An 18,862-nucleotide genomic window follows, 5' to 3' on the forward strand; every position below is an offset into this window, starting at 1 on the left:
TTAAAAGTCAAATGATATGACAACACAATCTTTGCCGAGCACTTGTAATACTGAGCTGTTTCTTGCCACTCATATTTATTGACTGCCAGTTCTTACTTCAAGTGACTGAGTCACCTCAATATTTGTGGGAAATAAACAAGGTATAAATCAATTAATCAATGAGACAAATTACTAATGACTGATTTTAATCAAAGCCAGCTCAGAATCTCAGTAAATTGCTGAAGTGAAGAAAGTAGTTCACTCCCCCTCTCCTGTCCCCATCAACTCTTGTGAATAAATGAAATGTGTAAATGGAAACCCAACCTTGTGGCCCGTACAGAGCCAAACAGCCCGGAAGGAACATCCTATTTCCTGGAAGAGATGAATCTAGCGACAAACTTAAAGAAAAGAAAACAAAACTATTCATTACCAGCTGGGTAGAAAGGAAGGCATAATTGGGTCAGGTTTCAGGAAACACTTACGATCATTATAAAGGTGCCCAAGAACTCAGAGATTGTTTCTTTAGCTAAGGTGCTCTTCAAGACCAGTCTTTGCTTGAAGCTCTTCCCCTTTCGTCCTTTCCCAGGCTGCATCTTGGGTCTTCTCCAAGGACCACTCTCCACCAATACCTGCTTCTTCTGGTCCCTACTTCACTCGCACATGAAAATGGGAGTTTTGACAACTGCTCACAGATTCCTGGAGATGTCTGGTGAGCTTCTCTGACTGTACAAACACTGTGCCAATTAGAACCCGTGACTTAATCCTCTTCTGGTGAAATTGTCATCTCCTGTTCACAGTTGTTTATTTGAATTAGCAGGTTAGAGCCTGAAATCCCCCAAACGATCCTTTTTGTGCCTGATAGATTAATCATTACCTTTATTCTCAAGGTATTTTTTTCTCTGTTGGTTTTTGTTTTGTTTTGTTTTGTTTTTTTCTTCAAGAGATGAGAAAAGAGATGTTGTGCTGGTTGTGTTGCCAAACCACAGCGATGGGCTCCCGTCCAGAAGATTTGCATGTTACACAATTGCAGTCTTCTGTTTTCTTTTTTTTTTTTCCCCTGTTCAGAAGTGGGTGGTTGGGGTGTAGTTTGGGATTGTCAAATCAGGTACAGATACATCCAGTGTAAACATTCTCTTCTGAAGGAACTTTTCATGCACGTTGGAGAATATAAAGCAAATACAGATGTATTGTTCTGCAAGATTAATCCCTCTTGTTTTCTTCCAATGTAATTCCAGTGATTTAATGACACCTTCCTCAGGGTGGTAAGAACAACTTCATCCATTCTAGAGATGGAGAAACTAACATACAGAGAGACCATTGCAAGTCTTTAGGACAGGATGGATCTCCTCCTTGGTTACTGTGGCTGGGTTTCATCTACTGAGGATAGACTGGGATCCAAGAATTAAAATGATGGAGAAAGCAACTTGTTGACTTTCTTCTGAAGGAGGATTCTGGTTTGAAAATCTAGTTACTCCCTTTTGTTTACCATGAAATATTTAAGCAAAATTCATAGAAAATAAACAATAGCAGCTTGAAACTGTTGGAGGTCACTGAGCCAGAAAGAGATCAGTCTGAGTATATGCCACGCCAGTTAAACAAGAAAGGAGTTAAATACATCTAAATAATCCTTCTAGGTTATGCTATTTAAGTTTGATGAATTATCATCCTTGTAGGCAACAAATTGTTTAGGACTAGCTTCCTGTCATGTCAAATATTTAAGCCTTGTTTTTTAAAGCTAGTTTGTCTGAAGAGATAGAATGGATCAGTTGTTTTTGAATATCAAGGCAGTCCCATGGAATTAGTACCCACGCTTTGTGCTGCCTCCCAACCCTCCCACAGAGAAGCCAGCTCTGTTTCAGGTCTTTCCCTACCTTTGCAGGAGGCCTACAGTCATTTCCAACTGAGGAGGCAGGCAGGTGAGATCTGGAGAAAACAGCTATTGAGAGTCAAAGGACAGAAGGAGATACCTAATCTGTAGGTGAGGTAGAGTTTAGACCTAAAGAAATTATAACTTACCTGAGGGCACATCATTGCAGAGCCAGGACAAGAATGTAGCATTTTGGCTTTAATTCTTGGTTAAGTTATCATGGATACCATTGTCCAGAAGGATTACTTGTGACCACACTATTCCAAAGTCCCAATAGATGAACCAGAGAAACAGGACTTTATTGCTGTGACTACAACTAATATGATACAAGGGTGTTCTTTGGTCTGTTTATTCACTCATCTAAGAAATATTTATAGCATACTCATTATGTGCCAAGCACTGCATTTAGCAAAGCACACATAGTTCTTGTCCTTTACAGAGCTTAGAGTCTAATGAGGAAGACAGGCATAGTGAAACAATCATACACACAGAAATATGAAATCATAATTGAGGTGTATGCTATAAAGATATAAGACATACTTCTATGAGTGAATAAAAGAGGGGGATTTCACCTCAATGGAGGTATCTCTGATGGCTTCTCTAAGGAAATCATGTCCGAGCTGAGATCAGAAGGAAGTGTAGGGCTTCACTACCTGAAGTGGGGGAAGTGCATGTTCAATGGCCTTGGGCAGTGGGGGTGGGAACAGTATGATGTTCTGGCCAACCTACTAGCTGGCTCCCAGGGACAATGAAGGAACATGGTGCAAAAAGAACCTGAAGCCATAGGTGGGAGTCAGACCATACATCCTGAGCCCTATAAATCATATTCAGGGCAAAGCAATGATAAGCCATGAAGGTGGTTTAAGTGAGAACACAACACCACCAAATTTGAGTTTAAAAAAAAATCAACTTGGGGGCTCCTGGGTGGCTCATTTGGTTGAGCGTCTGACTTCAGCTCAGGTCATGATCTCACAGTTTGTGAGTTTGAGTGTCAGGCTCTGTGCTGACAGCTCAGAGCCTGGAGCCTGCTTTGGATTCTGTGTCTCCCTCTCTCTCTGCCCCTCCTCTGCTCATGCATGCGTGCTCTCTCTGTCTCTCAAGAATAAACATTTAAAAAAAAATCAACCAGGTTATGTGGTGGAAAGGGGATTTGAGGGTGCCTGAAGTGGTCATATGTAGACCCACTGGGGGATATTACAGAATTTCAGCACTGGGTGGTGGCTTTGACAGGGAGAGACATGGAAGGATTCAAGAGTTCTTTGTATATTAAAATTGGAAGAACTTGGTGATTTGGATAGGGAAGGTGAGGAGAGGGATGCAGCAAAGTTGATCATTGGGTCCCTGGCTTGCTGGAGAAAGAGTTGCTAAGTAATGGGAGAGGAAACACTAGAAAAAGACGAGGATTGCCATGGAAGATCATGACTTCTGCTTGTGCCAATTAAGCCTTAGGGGCTCTCTAGTGCTTTGGAGAGAAGATAGTAAGTGGGAAATAGTTTGGTTCAGAGGAAAGGTCTGTGTGTTCATAGATGTGATCATTGAAGCCAAGAATAAGGTGAGGTTGCCTAGGGGGAGAATTTGAAGAAAGCAGAGGCTGAGTTTGTGGTGCTGAACACTTCATGCTCAGGGAGAGGAGAATGGAATCTTTGTTATGTCTTTTATTCTCCTTTCAGAAAAGAAACACTTCCACTTTCATCACCAAGAACTACTAACTTCACAGTGAACGTAACTCACATTCCCGTTTGCAGCCTCACACCAAAGTTCCTATTAGAAATATGTGGCTGCTTAGTTTTCATTCATTCATTCACTCACTCATTTGGTTTTACTGAGTATACCATGTGTCAGGCACAGGGGATTCAAAAATTAGGAACACAGATCTCTAGTATAGTCTAAGTGACAAAGACTTCCAAGTGAATACATCATATAGTAAAATAGGAGCATATGCAAAGCATTGAACTAAAATTACAGCTATCACCCCATGGACATCTGAGAGGTCACTATCCATTGCCAACATATTGACTCCTCCTTCTGCCAAGACTTCTAGAATCATAATCCCTGAGATGCATTGCCATGCTGACTCTCCAGGGCTAGCCTCCCCAGCTCTTTTAGATCCTCCTGACTCTGTCATTCCCTGACCCCAACGTTCTCTTCTTCCCTATCTGGTTGTACCCTGAGTAACCATTTTGGTTCCACTGATGGGATTCAACAAGTGTGGTGTTCATAAGGAAAATTATCTCACACTCTCACCTCACTTCCCCAACCTCTTCTACTTGACCAACTTTATCTCCACTTTAGTTGAGAAGCCCTTTGATGGCTATTGTTGGGATGTGTTACCATCTTCCCTTTCAGAACCTTTCACACAAAGACATACCTCTCTGACTAAAACTTCCAGTTCTCACATTTCACCCACTGTCTTTCACAAATGTGTGGAACATCCTCCTCATAGACTCAGTCCCTCAGCTCCTTCTTCTCCACCCATTCTTAACCTCATGATCATCCAGGTTAACAATGCCCTTACCAGTATCTCAGGTTCCACTGGCACATTGACTTTCTTCCACATCCACATTACCAAAGCCCAACTCTGAGTATAACCTAGCCACCTGTTTTTCTCAAGTACTCCCTTCCCAGGCTACTGAATGAAGCTGGAGATCATCATATTAATGTATTGATTGACCCTATTTAAGACCATTGTGATCTATCATCAGCGGTGGGTACATAATCTTAGTTGCCCTTTTATTTCAAAGGTTCCAGATTTTAGTGTGCATTAGGATCACCCACCTTCAGAGAGTATGCTTTGGTAGATCTGGGATGGAGTTCAGGAATCTCATAAACATATAGCTGATGATTCAGACACCTTGCCTCATTTCAGGCAGCAGCAGTACACTTTCTACGCCCCTCCAGATAGCTGTCCCAAACCTCCTGCTCAGCTGATAAACTTTTCTCCCAACCCATTGAGGGGGAAAAATGGGCTTAATAGCTATCATACCTTTTGTGCCTCTCCTCCTCAAAAAATTGTCCTACTTTTATTTGTGTTGTCCTCTTTTCCTTTCCTTCTTTCTACTGTTAGCCCGAGGTTGCTATGCTATTCTAGCCCCTCTAGGATGGCAGTTGATTAATAATCTCCTCACACTCCCTATCTCTTTTCCCCAGTAGTTTCTTTCCCAGGGCCTACAAACAACTTTCGGTCTTACCTATTCTGAAAAACATCCCTTCCCAGTTGTTCCGCCTCAAATTCTTTTTTTAGTTAGTTGGAGCCACTACAGAAAGACTGAAATTAGGGTGCTGGTATGGTCGGGTTTGGGTGAGGACACATGTTCAGGTTTGTAGACAGCCACCTTCTTGCTGTATCCACGCATGGCAGAGAGACCTCCTACCTCTTTATCCCTTTTTTAGGGCACCAATCCCATGATAGGAACTCCACTCCCAGGACTTCATTCAAAATCAACTTCCTCCTGAAGGCCCCACCTCTGAATACTACCACATTGAGGACTAGGGCTTTAACATATGAATTTGTGGGGTGGGGGCAGGGGAGATGTAAACAAGCAGTTCACAGCAACCATTTCATTGGTTTTCTCCACATTCTTTCTTTTCTATCTGGGGGAAGAAATAACCAGTTCCCCTCAAGCATAAAATCATGTTACATTGAAAAAATAAAACTAATTCAGAAGTACTTAAATTAAAACATACAAATGTCTCATAATCCCAGCCCTCAGAGATTACCACTATGGTTATATTCAACCGCAGGTTAAACTATATCTCTCCAGAATTTTTTTTTCAGTAGACATATATAAATTTTTTTTCCCTAATACTAGGTTTGTAGGGCTTTTTTCCACTTACAATATTTTGCTCATCTTTCTATGCCAATGTATAACTCATCTTTTTAATGACTACATAATATTTTGATAGACAGATGTTTCCAATTTTCCCCCATTAAATGAACATACCTATGTAAATACTTATGTACCTCTTAGTACAACTTCCTTGAAGTTAAATTATTTACTAATCAAAGAATATGCATATATCAAGTGTTTTAAAAGTACCGATTGCTCCCATTCTTTTCAATATTGGTTAATATAAATCCTTTCAATCTTTTCCCAATAGTTAAGAAATGGTATTGTACTAATATGCACTTATTTGGTTAATGGTGAGGTCGAGCATCTTTCATGTGTTAGCTATTTGTACTTAATCTTTTATAAATTTTATATTTTTGTCCTCTACCCAATTTTCTTTTTTTAATATAATTTATTGTCACATTGGTTTCCAGAAACACCCAGTGCTCATCCCAACAAGTGCTCTACCCAATTTTCAATATAATGTTTAATTTTATTTATTAATTTTTAACTGCTTATTTATTTATTTTTGAGAGAGAGAGAGAGAAAACAAGCAGCAGAGGGGTAGAGAGAGGGAGAATCCTAAGCAGGCTCCATGCTCAGCACAAAGTCCGACATGGGACTCAATCTCACAACTGTGAAACAATGACTCAAGCCAAAGTCAAGAGACGTACACTTAACTGACTGAGCCACTCAAGTGCAGCTATTTATTGATTTTTGTCACTCTTTACAATATAGGATATAAATATTTTATATATTATATGTGGCAAATCATTTTCCACATATATTTTCCAGTTACTCATTTATCTTTAACTTATGATGGTATTTGGTTGTTATATAGTTTAGAAAATTTATATGCTCAAGTCTATATACCTTTTTCTGTATGGTTTCCAACTTTGTTATTTATTCTAATAAAGACCTGATCTACACCAAAATTCCAAAAATTTTGTCCTATATTTTAATAATATTTATATTATTATCCTATAAATATATCCTATATTTATAATATTTTAATTAATGAGAAAGCATTAACGTTATAAAGTTATAATGTGAATTTTCCTGTTCAGAAATATAACTCCCATCTCTCTATTCGTCTTTTTTATGTTCTCAAGCAAAATTACATTGTACACATTCTCCATTGGGTCTTGTAAATTCTTAAGTTTATTTGATACTTAGTTATATTTATTTTTGGAGTAAGGATGGAATCCCTTATTTTATTCTATTTTCTAACTGACCATTACAAGCAAAACTTTATTTCTGTGTATATATCTTTTAACTCTCTATCCTAATGAACTTTTTTATAGTTTTACATAGGTTTCTAGTTGGTATTGTAGTGAAAATTGTTAGTTGCCTACTTGGCATCTATTAAATCCTTTTTCTAATAGTACCAGATTTTCATTTGGGTATCTTCTTTTTATTCTATGCAATTATAGGCTTTGGGTGAAAGATTAGTTATACTCGGGTTTAAAGGTAAACACTGATGCGTCTAAGCCTATCAGAATCATTTTCCCACCCTCAAAAACATGCCTAGTTCAGGAATAATAATGTCATTTAATTTGGGCCAAAAAATTTGAGGGGAAGCTTTCTAGGGCTTTGGAAAGGAATTCCTCAATTCTTTGAAAGCTGTAGGAATCCTCTGCCCAATTCTCTACCCAGTTCTCTATCATCTCTTGGACATGAACAGGGAAGCTTATAGCCCCAAATATTATAGACACCCATACTATAATCTTTGGGGAAACTAGGCTTCTAATTAAACAGGTAGAATATAAATGAAGTATAAATAATCATCATTCACTCTTTTCCTTTTTAATATTACTATTTATTTCTTTTTCTTGCTTTATAGTATGGGCAGAAGTCATTGCAAAAATATTGAATCATAATAATGAGAACAGGCAGGGGCGCCTGGGTGGCTTGGTCAGTTGAGCATCCGACTTCAGCTCAGGTCATGATCTCACAGCTCGTGAGTTCGACCCCCTGTCGGGCTCTGTGCCGACAGCTCAGAGCCTGGAGCCTGCTTTGGATTCTGTGTCTCCCTCTCTCTCTGCCCCTAACGCACTCGCATTCTGTCTCTGTCTCTCTCAAAAATAAATAAACATTAAAAAAAAATTTTTTTTTAAATAATGAGAACAGGCATCCTTATATTGTTTCCAAGTTTAAAGACAATGCCTTGATTGTACCATTCATTGCTTCATGTTCTTTATTTATCATACTAAGACTTCTTAAACATTTAATAAGAAATGTTATTTTAAAAAAAAATTTTTTTTAATGTTTATTTATTTTTGAGACAGAGAGAGACACAGCATGAGCAGGGAAGGGGCAGAGAGAGAGGGAGACACAGAATGTGAAGCAGGCTCTAGGCTCTGAGCTGTCAGCACAGAGCCCGACGCGGGGCTCAAACTCACGAACTGTGAGATTGTGACCTGAGCCGAAGTCGGACGCTTAACCGACTGAGCCACGCAGGCGCCCCAGAAATGTTATTTTAAAAACAGGAATGGATAATGGGTTTCATCAAATGTCTTCTGAATATTTAATGATGAAATTGCATTTAAAAAATTATTCTGTTAATCATTATGTCATTAATTAATCATACTGGGGCGCCTGGGTGGCTCAGTCGGTTAAGCGTCCGACTTTGGCTCAGGTCATGATCTCACGGTCTGTGGGTTCGAGCCCCGCGTTGGGCTCTGTGCTGACAGCCCAGAGCCTGGAGCCCGTTTCAGATTCTGTGTCTCCCTCTCTCTCTGCCCCTCCCCTGTTCATGCTGTGTCTCTCTCTGTCTCAAAAAAATAAATAAACGTTAAAAAAAAATTTTTTTTTAATTAATCATACTATATTTTGAATGTTCTGTTAAAACGACCTTGCATTGGGGCGCCTGGGTGGCGCAGTCGGTTAAGCGTCCGACTTCAGCCAGGTCACGATCTCACGGTCCGTGAGTTCGAGCCCCGCGTCAGGCTCTGGGCTGATGGCTCAGAGCCTGGAGCCTGTTTCCGATTCTGTGTCTCCCTCTCTCTCTGTCCCTCCCCCGTTCATGCTCTGTCTCTCTCTGTCCCAAAAATAAATAAACGTTGAAAAAAAAAAAAAATTAAAAAAAAAAAAAATAAAACGACCTTGCATTCCTTAAAGACCCCTACTTGTCATGATACACATATACGTGTACTGCTAAATTTAATTTTCCAAAATTTAGGTTTTGATTACTCTTTTGGGCTTGGATATTCACCATTAAAATGATAAATAGGTGATTTGTGTTTTATTTGTCAGAATTTATATCAGACTAATACTCTCCATAAACAAATAAACTGGAAAGATTTCCATATTTCTCTACTCTATGAAACTGTTTAAATAATCCAATAGATATCTGTTCCCTAGAAAAATGATAGGCTCCATTTATATACAAATATGAGCCAAGCTCCTTTTTGGGTAGTAGATCTTTGAGTATTTATCACAGTTACTGTTGTTATATGTCTTAAGTGTTTTGGTCAGTTATGCTTTTCTATACATTCTTTTATTTAATATAGATTTTCAAAATTAACACAGACACATCATATAATTTTAAAGCATCTTTTTTCATTTCAAGTACTATTTACTTTCCTCTCTTTTCTCACTGGTCTCAGTTGCCAGAAGTGTACTATTTTTACTGTTATATTTGAAGAAGCATGACTTGATTTTGTTTGTCAATTATTTTCTTTTATTTAAACTCAACTAGTTTCTGAATGAAATCTTGCCATTTGCAACAATGTGGATGGAGCTAGAATGTATTATGCTAAGCAAAATAAGTTAGTCGGAGAAAGACAAATATCATTTGATTTCACTCATATGTGGAATTTAAGAAACAAAACAGATGAACATAGGGGAAGGGAAAGAAAAATGAGATAAAAACAGAGAGGGAGGCAAACCATAAGAGACTCTTAAATACAGAGAACAAATTGAGAGTTGCTGGTGGAGTGCTGGGTCGGAGGTGGGCTAGATGGCTGATGGGTATTAAGGAGGGCACTTGTGATGAGCACTGGGTGTTAAGTAAGTGGTGAATCACTGAATTATACTTGTGAAACCAATTCTGCACTGTATATTAACTAAAATTTAAATTAAAACAACATAAATTAATAAATAAAATAAAAGTTTCTTATTTTTCTTCATATATTTCTCCTGATTTATATAAATTTCTTTTACTGTTCTTATTTATTTCTTTAGATTTACTGATTAATTTATTTTCATTTTCATACAAAATTGTTTAACATATTTTTAGGGACCAAACTTAGATGGTAGATCTGTGAAGAAATGTAAAGAGATGATAAACAACAAGCTCAAGATACAGGTTACCTATCAAGCAGTGGGAGAACAGACAGATGTGAGGAACCACACAAGGGACTGTCAGGTGATGGTCCTATTGCTCATCATAAACTGGGAAATGGCTTCATAGATGTTCACTGTATCATGGATTTTTATACTTTATATCTGTTTTATTAATAAAGAGAAAAAATAAAATAGCATTGAAAATAATAGAAAAAATGAGCTCCCTGCTTCCCTCTCCTCACTGATTTACCTTGTACATCCTTGAGAGAGGAATCTTTTAAAATCATGATTTCATTACAACATTCCCTTCCCTAAAACTCATGGATTCCCCATTCTCTAAGGGGTAAAATCCAAACTCCCTAGACTGACAGTTAAGGTCTTCATCTGCCCAAATATATACATCAATATCCCCAACATGATTCACTCCATTTTATCCAGGAGAGCCCATATAGTTCCCACAAAATGCATTGCTCCTTTCTTTTCTTTGAATTTATTTATTTAAATTCAAGATAGTTAACATACAATGTAGTATTGGTTTCGGGTGTAGAACCCAGTGATTCATCACTTACATATAACATCCAGTGCTCATCACAAGTGTCCTCCTTAATCCCCATCCCCCATTTAGCCCATCCCCCCACCCACTCTAGTTATATCTATGTTGTGTCAAATGGCAAGATTTCATATTTTTATTGCCAAGTAATATTCCACTGTATGTGTGTGTATGTATATATACATACACACGTATATTTATATATGTATATAATACATATACATATATATGTGTGTATGTATATGTATATATAAATACCACATCTTCTTTATCCATTCATCAGTCAATGGACATTTCAGCTCTTTTCATAATATTCATATTGTTGATAGCGCTGCTATAAACATTGGGGTGCATGTGCCCCTTCAAACCAGGTATTTGAATAAATACCTAGTAGTGCAATTGCTGGGTCATAAGGTAGTTTTATTCTTAATTTTTTGAGAAACCTCCATACTGTTTCCCAGAGTGGCTGCACCAGTTTGCATTCCCAACAGTGCAAAAGTGTTCCCCTTCTCTGCATCCTCGCCAACATCTGTTGCTTCCTGAGTTGTTAGTTTTAATTGATTTGTTTATTTCTGCCTATGAGTCCTTGCTTGTGTTCTATCCTTTCATCTGGAATGCCCATTCTCTGCCTCTCTTCTTGTCCAAATCTTACTCATCTCTTCTTTTGAAGGTCAAGCCCTCTTTCTAACTCATTTATGAACGCTTCCTCACAATTCCACTGAACAGTGAAATATCCCATAATCAAATGCCTCTACCACTCATGGTGTAAATTGCTCACTTCAGTCTTAAACATATACAGTTTCTTAACCCTTCCTATCTGTGTGTGTGTATATGTGTATATATGCATGTGTTTTTTTCCTCCCCATATGGATGCTAAACTCTTCAAAAGTAACAACTATTTTTTGTTACTTGCTATGGCCTAAAAGGTTTAGTATAGTAAACATTTGTCATATAAATAAATATGCTTTTTCAAAAAGCTTTTCATGGCATGGAATGCTTTGAAAATGCTTCACACTAAAATAAAACTTGGAAACAGTTTTCAAAATTAATTCCAATGTTAATGTGTTGAAATGTGTCTAGCTTATATTGTGTGCTGTGATATTTAAATTTCCCAGTGGTCCTTCCTTTCAGAAATATTCTCACTTAAATGGCATTCCAATGGAGCCATTTTTATCCAGCCACCATGGTACAGAGATATTTTCACATGACCCAAGAAAAACTTTCATTTATTTCATTTTTTTTTATTTTTACTTTTTTAATGTAATTTATTGTCAAGTTAGCTAACATACAGTGTATAAGGTGCGCTCTTGGCTTCAGGAGAGAAACAAACTTTTAAATGTTCAACTTAAAATTGACCAGTAATGTGCACAACAGAACCTCTATCCTATCCTGTCCCATGTTCTGAGACTCATCCTATCTATGACCCCTAGTCAAGAGGCTTCAGGAGTGAGGTAAGGAACTGTGTGTCTTAGAGGTTGATGAGAGGTGGGTGAGACTTTGGGAAAGAATAAGAGAGATTACAGAGTCACATCAAGGTGGTCCTGTAAAATATAAAATGTAAAATCTCATGAATCTGGAAAACCTATAAGTCTGTCTTTACCAGACACACAAATTATCTCACAACAAAATGATCATCATAGAAGTAAAATTTAGTAAGTATTTATGGAGAATGTAGTATGGGCAAGTTGCTGGCCCTTTTTTAAAATAGCTTTTCACATTTTATCAAGCATTTGCATAAATCATTTATTTTTACCTCAAAACCAGCATGTAAAGTAAAATATAAATTACAAATTTTTGTGACTTGGCCTGTCTCTCATACTATGCCAATGCTTAGAAGGTTAGAAACTATGCTATGTTAGATACCCCGCACCTGGTATGCCTATGGCATGCAATCTTTGAATAAACACATGTGTAATTAGGGAGAGAAGAGAATCCTCACTTTCAATTGAAGAAACTGAAGCCCAAGAAAGTGCAGTGACCTGTCCCAAACCATGTAGTTAGTGAAACAGTGAGGATTCAAATCTGAACCTTTGGACTCTGGATCCAATGCACTTCTGCCATTGCTTGGGCACAACAGAGAAATCTGATTTTGCCACAAACGGAAAGATTTTGGCTTATGGGGAGGTTTTTATTCAACCTTTCCTAGCTTCTTTACAAGTATGCTATTTCATAGAATGAACACGCTATAATTGGGAAAAGGTTTCTCGGGTAGAATTGCAGCTCTGCGAGAATGAGGCTGAGGCCAAGGGCTTGGCAAGTGGCACTTGGTCTGGTGGACTCCACCCCGCAGCCACATGCATCTCTCAATCACACAAAGCTGATCACAAAGACTGAGAATGATCTTGTACCAATTCATCTCCAGAACCGCAAAAACAAAAGCAGGTGCCCTCCTGAAAGTGCATTAGCAACAACAACTGTATATAGCTCCGTTACTATTATAACTGCAACTTTAGTATTTCAGAAGCCTAAATTCTTCATCAAATTGGGGATCAGGGTGAGGAGTCACACGTCCCACAAAGATGCCATTCCCCTGGAAGTCCGTGCAACCCTCACCCCCCACTAGCAAGGATGCTGGACACGATATCCTGAGAAAGACATTGAAGAGCCCCCGAATCTCTCAGCAATTGGGATAGGAGTCCATTGCCTGCTTTTCAAACTCTACCAGTGGACACCCCCAAATGCCTACTGGTTGCTACTTAATAGACTAGTGTGCTCCCCATATAGTCCTGAGAACCTGGGATGTTCCTTCTTGTTCTAGCCCATAGCTAATACTCTTTCAGTTGGTTATATTGTCAGTCATATGTATGAAGTGCTCCATCAGAGGACTTTCCTTTCAGAAGCTTCTCCACAAATTTTAATTCTAACTGTTCCATTAAGCCAGAGGACACAAATATCTGTTTTCAGAGCTCTTTTCAGGGTAATCCTCCTCTAACTTTATATTTGTTGTAGCACAATGGGGAGAAACAGCAATGATCACTGATGCACTTCCCAGTAAAGAGATTAAGTAAAGGGTTTAAGTAGAGAGTGACCTTTACCTGACCCTCAGAGAAGATGTGGTGCCCCAAGCTAAAGAATATCCTGGAGCTCTCTCCATAGGAGACTCCCATGAGCCACTGAGGCACACATGGGAGGTAAGTTTCCCTCATGTCCTGAATCCAGTAAAGGTGGATTTTCAAAATTTTTTAAATTTTTTAAAATTTAACTTGTTGGCTGCTGAAAAATATAATGATCTCTTGAAATTTTAAAATAAATTATAGTTTCCAATAGATCATTATCTAGGAACTCATTGCAAAATATGTCACTGGTAACAAAGCTTTTGTCCTTGGTAGTAAGTTAAGAGTGTGTTTTGACATACTGTATTTCTCAGTGGAAATACAGTCTCAGAATACCTCTAAACATCTTTTAGTTTAATACAAAGAATTTGGAGACTATGATAGTGGCCACCCATATAGACCTTTTGCAGATTAATCTCTGAATAATTGATCAAACCCCCACGTAGCCGAGGTGCTTAAACAGTTGAACTGGTAAAAATAACCAGTTAATTAATAATCACATAAGCATTACAGAAACAAATTTAAAGTCAACTCCATTTTGAACTGAATCATCTGAATTGAACATAGTCATGACTAATGTGTGATCAGTGAGGGGATCTTTGACTCTTATGATTTTCATGACCTCTGTGAACTGAGTTCATTGATCTTCTGTTTACCCAAACATTTGCTCAGGGAGAATTTGTTTAAGGGAAAGTGTGTTGACTAAAAGCAAGGTCACTTTTACTTGTGTTTGTTCTATGATATCAAAGGGTTTAACTGTTGAAATTTGGTATGCTACTAAAGAAGATGAAGGAAAACATTACAATTAGTTTAAAACAAAATGGCAGTCACTTAATATTTATCAAATGAGCATTTAATGTATAATTTAAAATATCTGTTATATTTGGTACATGGAGAAAGGTGAAGTGATATCTTTCTATCCACTGTCTGAAACATATTGGGCATATTGCCTGTATTGTCTATAGTATGATACATTGTTCTTATCCACATTGGGTCAGCTCAGTTCAGCAAACAGTTTTTGAGTATACAAGTGCCTGCCATTGTGCTAGGTACAATGAAGATCATGCTGGGCACATGAAGATCAATGAAAGCAGCCTGGGCCTTCAACATTATCTCAATATAATTAAGAAACTACATAGATTATTGGCAAATTTGATAAATGCATGAATGATCCAACTGGGTGAACTCTAAGAGCATAGAATTCCTAGAACTTCTTGTCCCTAAAAAGATGTTAAAGAGAAAGGCTGACTCTCTTGTGAAAGGAGATTGTCTTTTGAATGGAATCAACTGAGACCCAGGATGTTGTCTTCAGCTTCATAGATCTAAAACTTAGTTTTACTATGTTTCCCAAATGTGACTAAGCCCTGGAAGCCTGACTCAAGTTACCAAATGCAGGAGATGCTAACTAATAACTGGCATGCCTGTTTACTGTTTGTGATGTGGAAATCCACCATGTTACTCCTCTTGGTTGACCTGCACACATCTTTTCAGTGGTCACGTCTTCATAGAAGCCAACTTGGGGAAATATGTATCAGGACAGGGGGAACTGGCCACCTTAACAATTGCTTCCTCCACCCGCAGGCTGGCTCCCTTCAAAAAACGATTTGCTTCCCATTCTACACTCAAGGATTCTCGCTGCAGGCTCCAAATCCACCTGAATCTCATTACTGCATCTTGTTGGCTTCTTTTCGTACTCCGTTTTCCTCAACCAGCTTTTCACCATTCAGTTCAACTGGTTTGGGATTGCTATTTCCTTAGGTGGTCCCTGGTGTTCCACCTGACTTTCACCCCTGGCTCCTGTCCTTCAGATAACTCTTGAAAAAGTATAGAAACTCTTGAAAAGTAAAAAGTTATCCTTCAGATGACTTGCTTCCAGCAACCAGAATCCTCCTCCAACCAGTAGTCTAGCTCTCTCATCCTTATCACTTTGTCCTGGAGAGGATTCAAAAAGTAACCTGATTCACTCATTTCTACCATGGGGATCTATCCATGGAAGGAACTAGAACATTTGTCCATTGATTATGACTCCATTAGCAGTTCTGGAGACCATTCCTTCTTTTGAGAGACAGAAGAGTGTGGGGCTGAATTTGTAGGCCCTGGAGTTAAGGGAGCTTGAGTTTCTATCTTCGTGTCATCACTCAACAGCTGTGGAACTTGGGGCAAGTTATTTTTTTAAATCTATTTATTTTTAATGTTTATTTTTGAGAGAGAGAGAGGGACAGCATGAGCAGGGGAGGGACAGAGAGAGAAGGAGGCACAGAATCCGAAGTAGGCTCCAGGCTCTGAGCTGCCAGCACACGGGGTTTGAACCCACAAACTATGACATCATCACCTGGGCCGAAGTTGGATGCTTAACCGACTGAGCCACCCAGGCGCCCCATCTTTGGGCAGGTTATTAACTGCTTTACACCTCAGTGTCCTTATTTGTAGAAAGGCAATAATAATAAGGCTGTTCTGAGGAATAAATGACTTATTTTATATAACACAATCCGTATGGCACACAGTAAGCACATAACACGTATCCCTACTCTTTATCTATACTTTTTCTAGATTCCAAGCAGCCCCTTTTTTCTTTAGGACAGCACAGTGACCTCAGATGTTTCACAATACAATTGAGTGGGTTATAGTTGCAAAGTAACACTCTCTTGATTTGATATAGGACTAGATTAGATTAGATAGCACATTCATTCTGCATACCATCTCCAGGGTATCCAACTTAGCAGCTGCCTAATCACAGTGACAGCAGTCACCACTTACTGAGCACTTTTTATGTGCCAGGCACCGTGCAAATTGCTTTATGAATATTACCACACATAATGTTGACAACATCCTTGTAAAGAAAGATATTGTTTTTGTAGTTCTAAAAGTTGAGGAAACTAGACTTCATGGCTTTAGGACATTTGCTTGGGATGGGCAGCAACTGGAGGAGATCTGATATGAACCAAAGTCTTCCTAGTTTCAGAACCCATGCTTTTTTCCAGAATGCTCTATTGTCTCCCTCATAAAATTCAGAGTGACCTTTTCCCTAAGTTGTCTGCATAGTGTAGGGGCACCTTCTTAAAGACTCCTCAAATAATGACACAGATTTCATTGTCCATAATCAATTCAGGCCAGATACCCAGATCTTCTTGGGACAGCCCTGGTTGTACCTTTTGGCGCTAGGCTATCCTGCATTTTGTTTATTGGTTTTGCTTCTCTTGGTGGTATTGTTATTTTGGCACTGATTCAGGACTCCTTATCTTAATGGGAACCAATGAATTGAACTTTTCTGTCGGACTAGCCCTCTGACTGAAAACCAATTCACTAATTGTAGAGTTAATGAATTCTTTTTTTTTTTTAATTTTTTAAAAAATATTTATTTATTTTTTTGAGACAGAGAGAGAGCATGAACAGGGGAGGGTCAGAGGAAGAGGGAGACATAGAATCTGAAACAGGTTCCAGGCTCTGAGCTGTCAGCACAGAGCCTGACGCGGGGCTCAAACCCACAGACCGCGAGATCATGACCTGAGCCGAAACCGGACGCTTAACCAACTGAGCCACCCAGGCGCCCCTAGAGTTAATGAATTCTTAACCTAGATTTCTAAATTCTTTTCCTCCTGCAGACCCCCGGGTAGCAGTCATTGTATCAATTAGAGGAATTGGTGGCTGTATACTGAGGGCACCATTCTCACAACCTGAGGCTTCCATGGTGGCTTCCATGGTGATCATTCCATCCCTTCTCCAGCCCTACTCAATTCCTGGCTGAGGAAACAGTCCCCAAAACTCTACCCTTTGGGTGCTCCCTTGAGCCTGAGTCTGGCTTCTGGGTTTCCCTCACCCACAAATTCTCTCCTTGGAGATCCTAAATCCTGAGATAAACTAGGAAATTTGATTTTGGCCCCAGGGGCAGGCTTGTAACTGGGGGCCTACGGTGCAAGAGTGCCTGGCTCTGGGGGTCCCCCAAGGAGACCAGGTTCAACCACTCACCACTGACAAAATCCAAAGGCAGAGAGTTGAGTGGTGGTGAAACAAGAAAGGAATTTATTTCAGTGAGGCCAACAATGGGAAGACAGTGGACTAGCTTCTCAAAGACTGTTTCCAAAGTTCTGAGAACACTTCCAGGTTTATGTAAGGAGAATGTGGGACAGAGGTCAGTGGGAACATGGAGGTGGGCATTACAGGTCAGGTGGATCATTGTCTTGGGGTCAATTTTGCTGGGTCTTGCTGGCTCAGGGCAGTTGTTATTGCTTGAGGGGGTAAGTTTCAGTTCCCCTCATGGGATGCTCTGTCAGCTGGGTCTTTTGCCTGAGTTAAGAGATAAGCTGGAAAGAAGAACTTAATCAGTTAGAAAGTACAGACTGAGGTCAAAATAGAGGTAGGTGAAGTCCTCTTTCAGGCTCTGTATCATGGGTCTTCCCCCATAACCTTTCCTGGCAAACTTTCTTGTCTTTCCACCTTCTCCATTTCTTGTTAACATATCTTCATTCTCTTGGTATCTCAGATTCACAGTCTTGGAGTCACCTTGGTGTATGTCTGTCCTTAGGCTGCACACCTAGTCTTCTACCATAGTTGCTCTTACATTTATGCCATCTTTCTATCTCGCTGTCATAGCCTTAAGCCTCTTTATTATATGTATGAGGTATTAAAATAAGCTGTGAGCTCCAGAGTTTTTAACCTGTGAACCAAACACCCCCTAGATGGTAATACACAAGCTTTAATGGGCCTGTAAAACCCCTGAAATTCTTTTTAAAAATACTGATATGCTGGGGTGCATACATGCATTTTTCTTTTTTTTTCCAAGTTTTTACTTAAATTCCATTTATGTAACATACAGTGTAACATTAGTTTCAGATTTATAATTTAGTGATTCATCACTTACATACAACACCCAGTATTCATCACAAGTGCCCTCCTTAATCTCCATCACCCGTTTAACCCTTTACCCCACCCACTTCCCCTCTGGTATCCTTCAGTTTTTTCTCCATAGTAGTTAAGAGTTTGTTTCATGATTTGCTTCTCTTTTTTTCCTCCCCTATGTTCATTTGTTTTATTTCTTAAATTCCACATGAGTGAAATCAGATGGTATTTGTCTTTCTCTGACTGAATTTTTCACTTAGCATAATACTCTCTAGCTCCATCTACATCATTGCAAGTGGCAAGATTTCATTCTTTTGATGGCTCAGTAATATTCCATTTTATATATATATATATATATATATATATATATATATATATATATATACATACACACACACACACACACACACACACACACCCCATGTCTTTTTTATCTGTTCATCAGTCAATGGACATTTGGGCT

General features: G+C 38.9%; 1 protein-coding gene across 1 annotated transcript in view; it reads right to left on the reverse strand.

The window, feature by feature from the left end:
- The window catches only part of AQP9 (aquaporin 9), a 63,602-nt gene extending 61,465 nt beyond the window's left edge, over nt 1-2,137 (reverse strand). Inside the window, exons 1-2 of the mRNA XM_060618394.3 lie at nt 1,996-2,137; nt 462-1,262 (exon numbers count right to left, since the gene is read on the reverse strand). Coding sequence (XP_060474377.1) covers nt 462-572 — 111 coding nt within the window. The 5' untranslated portion in view covers nt 573-1,262; nt 1,996-2,137. The remainder of the gene's footprint in view (nt 1-461; nt 1,263-1,995) is intronic.
- Between the last annotated feature and the right edge of the window lie 16,725 nt (nt 2,138-18,862).

Source organism: Panthera onca, chromosome B3 (assembly GCF_046562875.1).
Source record: "Panthera onca isolate mPanOnc1 chromosome B3, mPanOnc1 haplotype 2, whole genome shotgun sequence".
NCBI classification, from domain to species: domain Eukaryota; kingdom Metazoa; phylum Chordata; class Mammalia; order Carnivora; family Felidae; genus Panthera; species Panthera onca.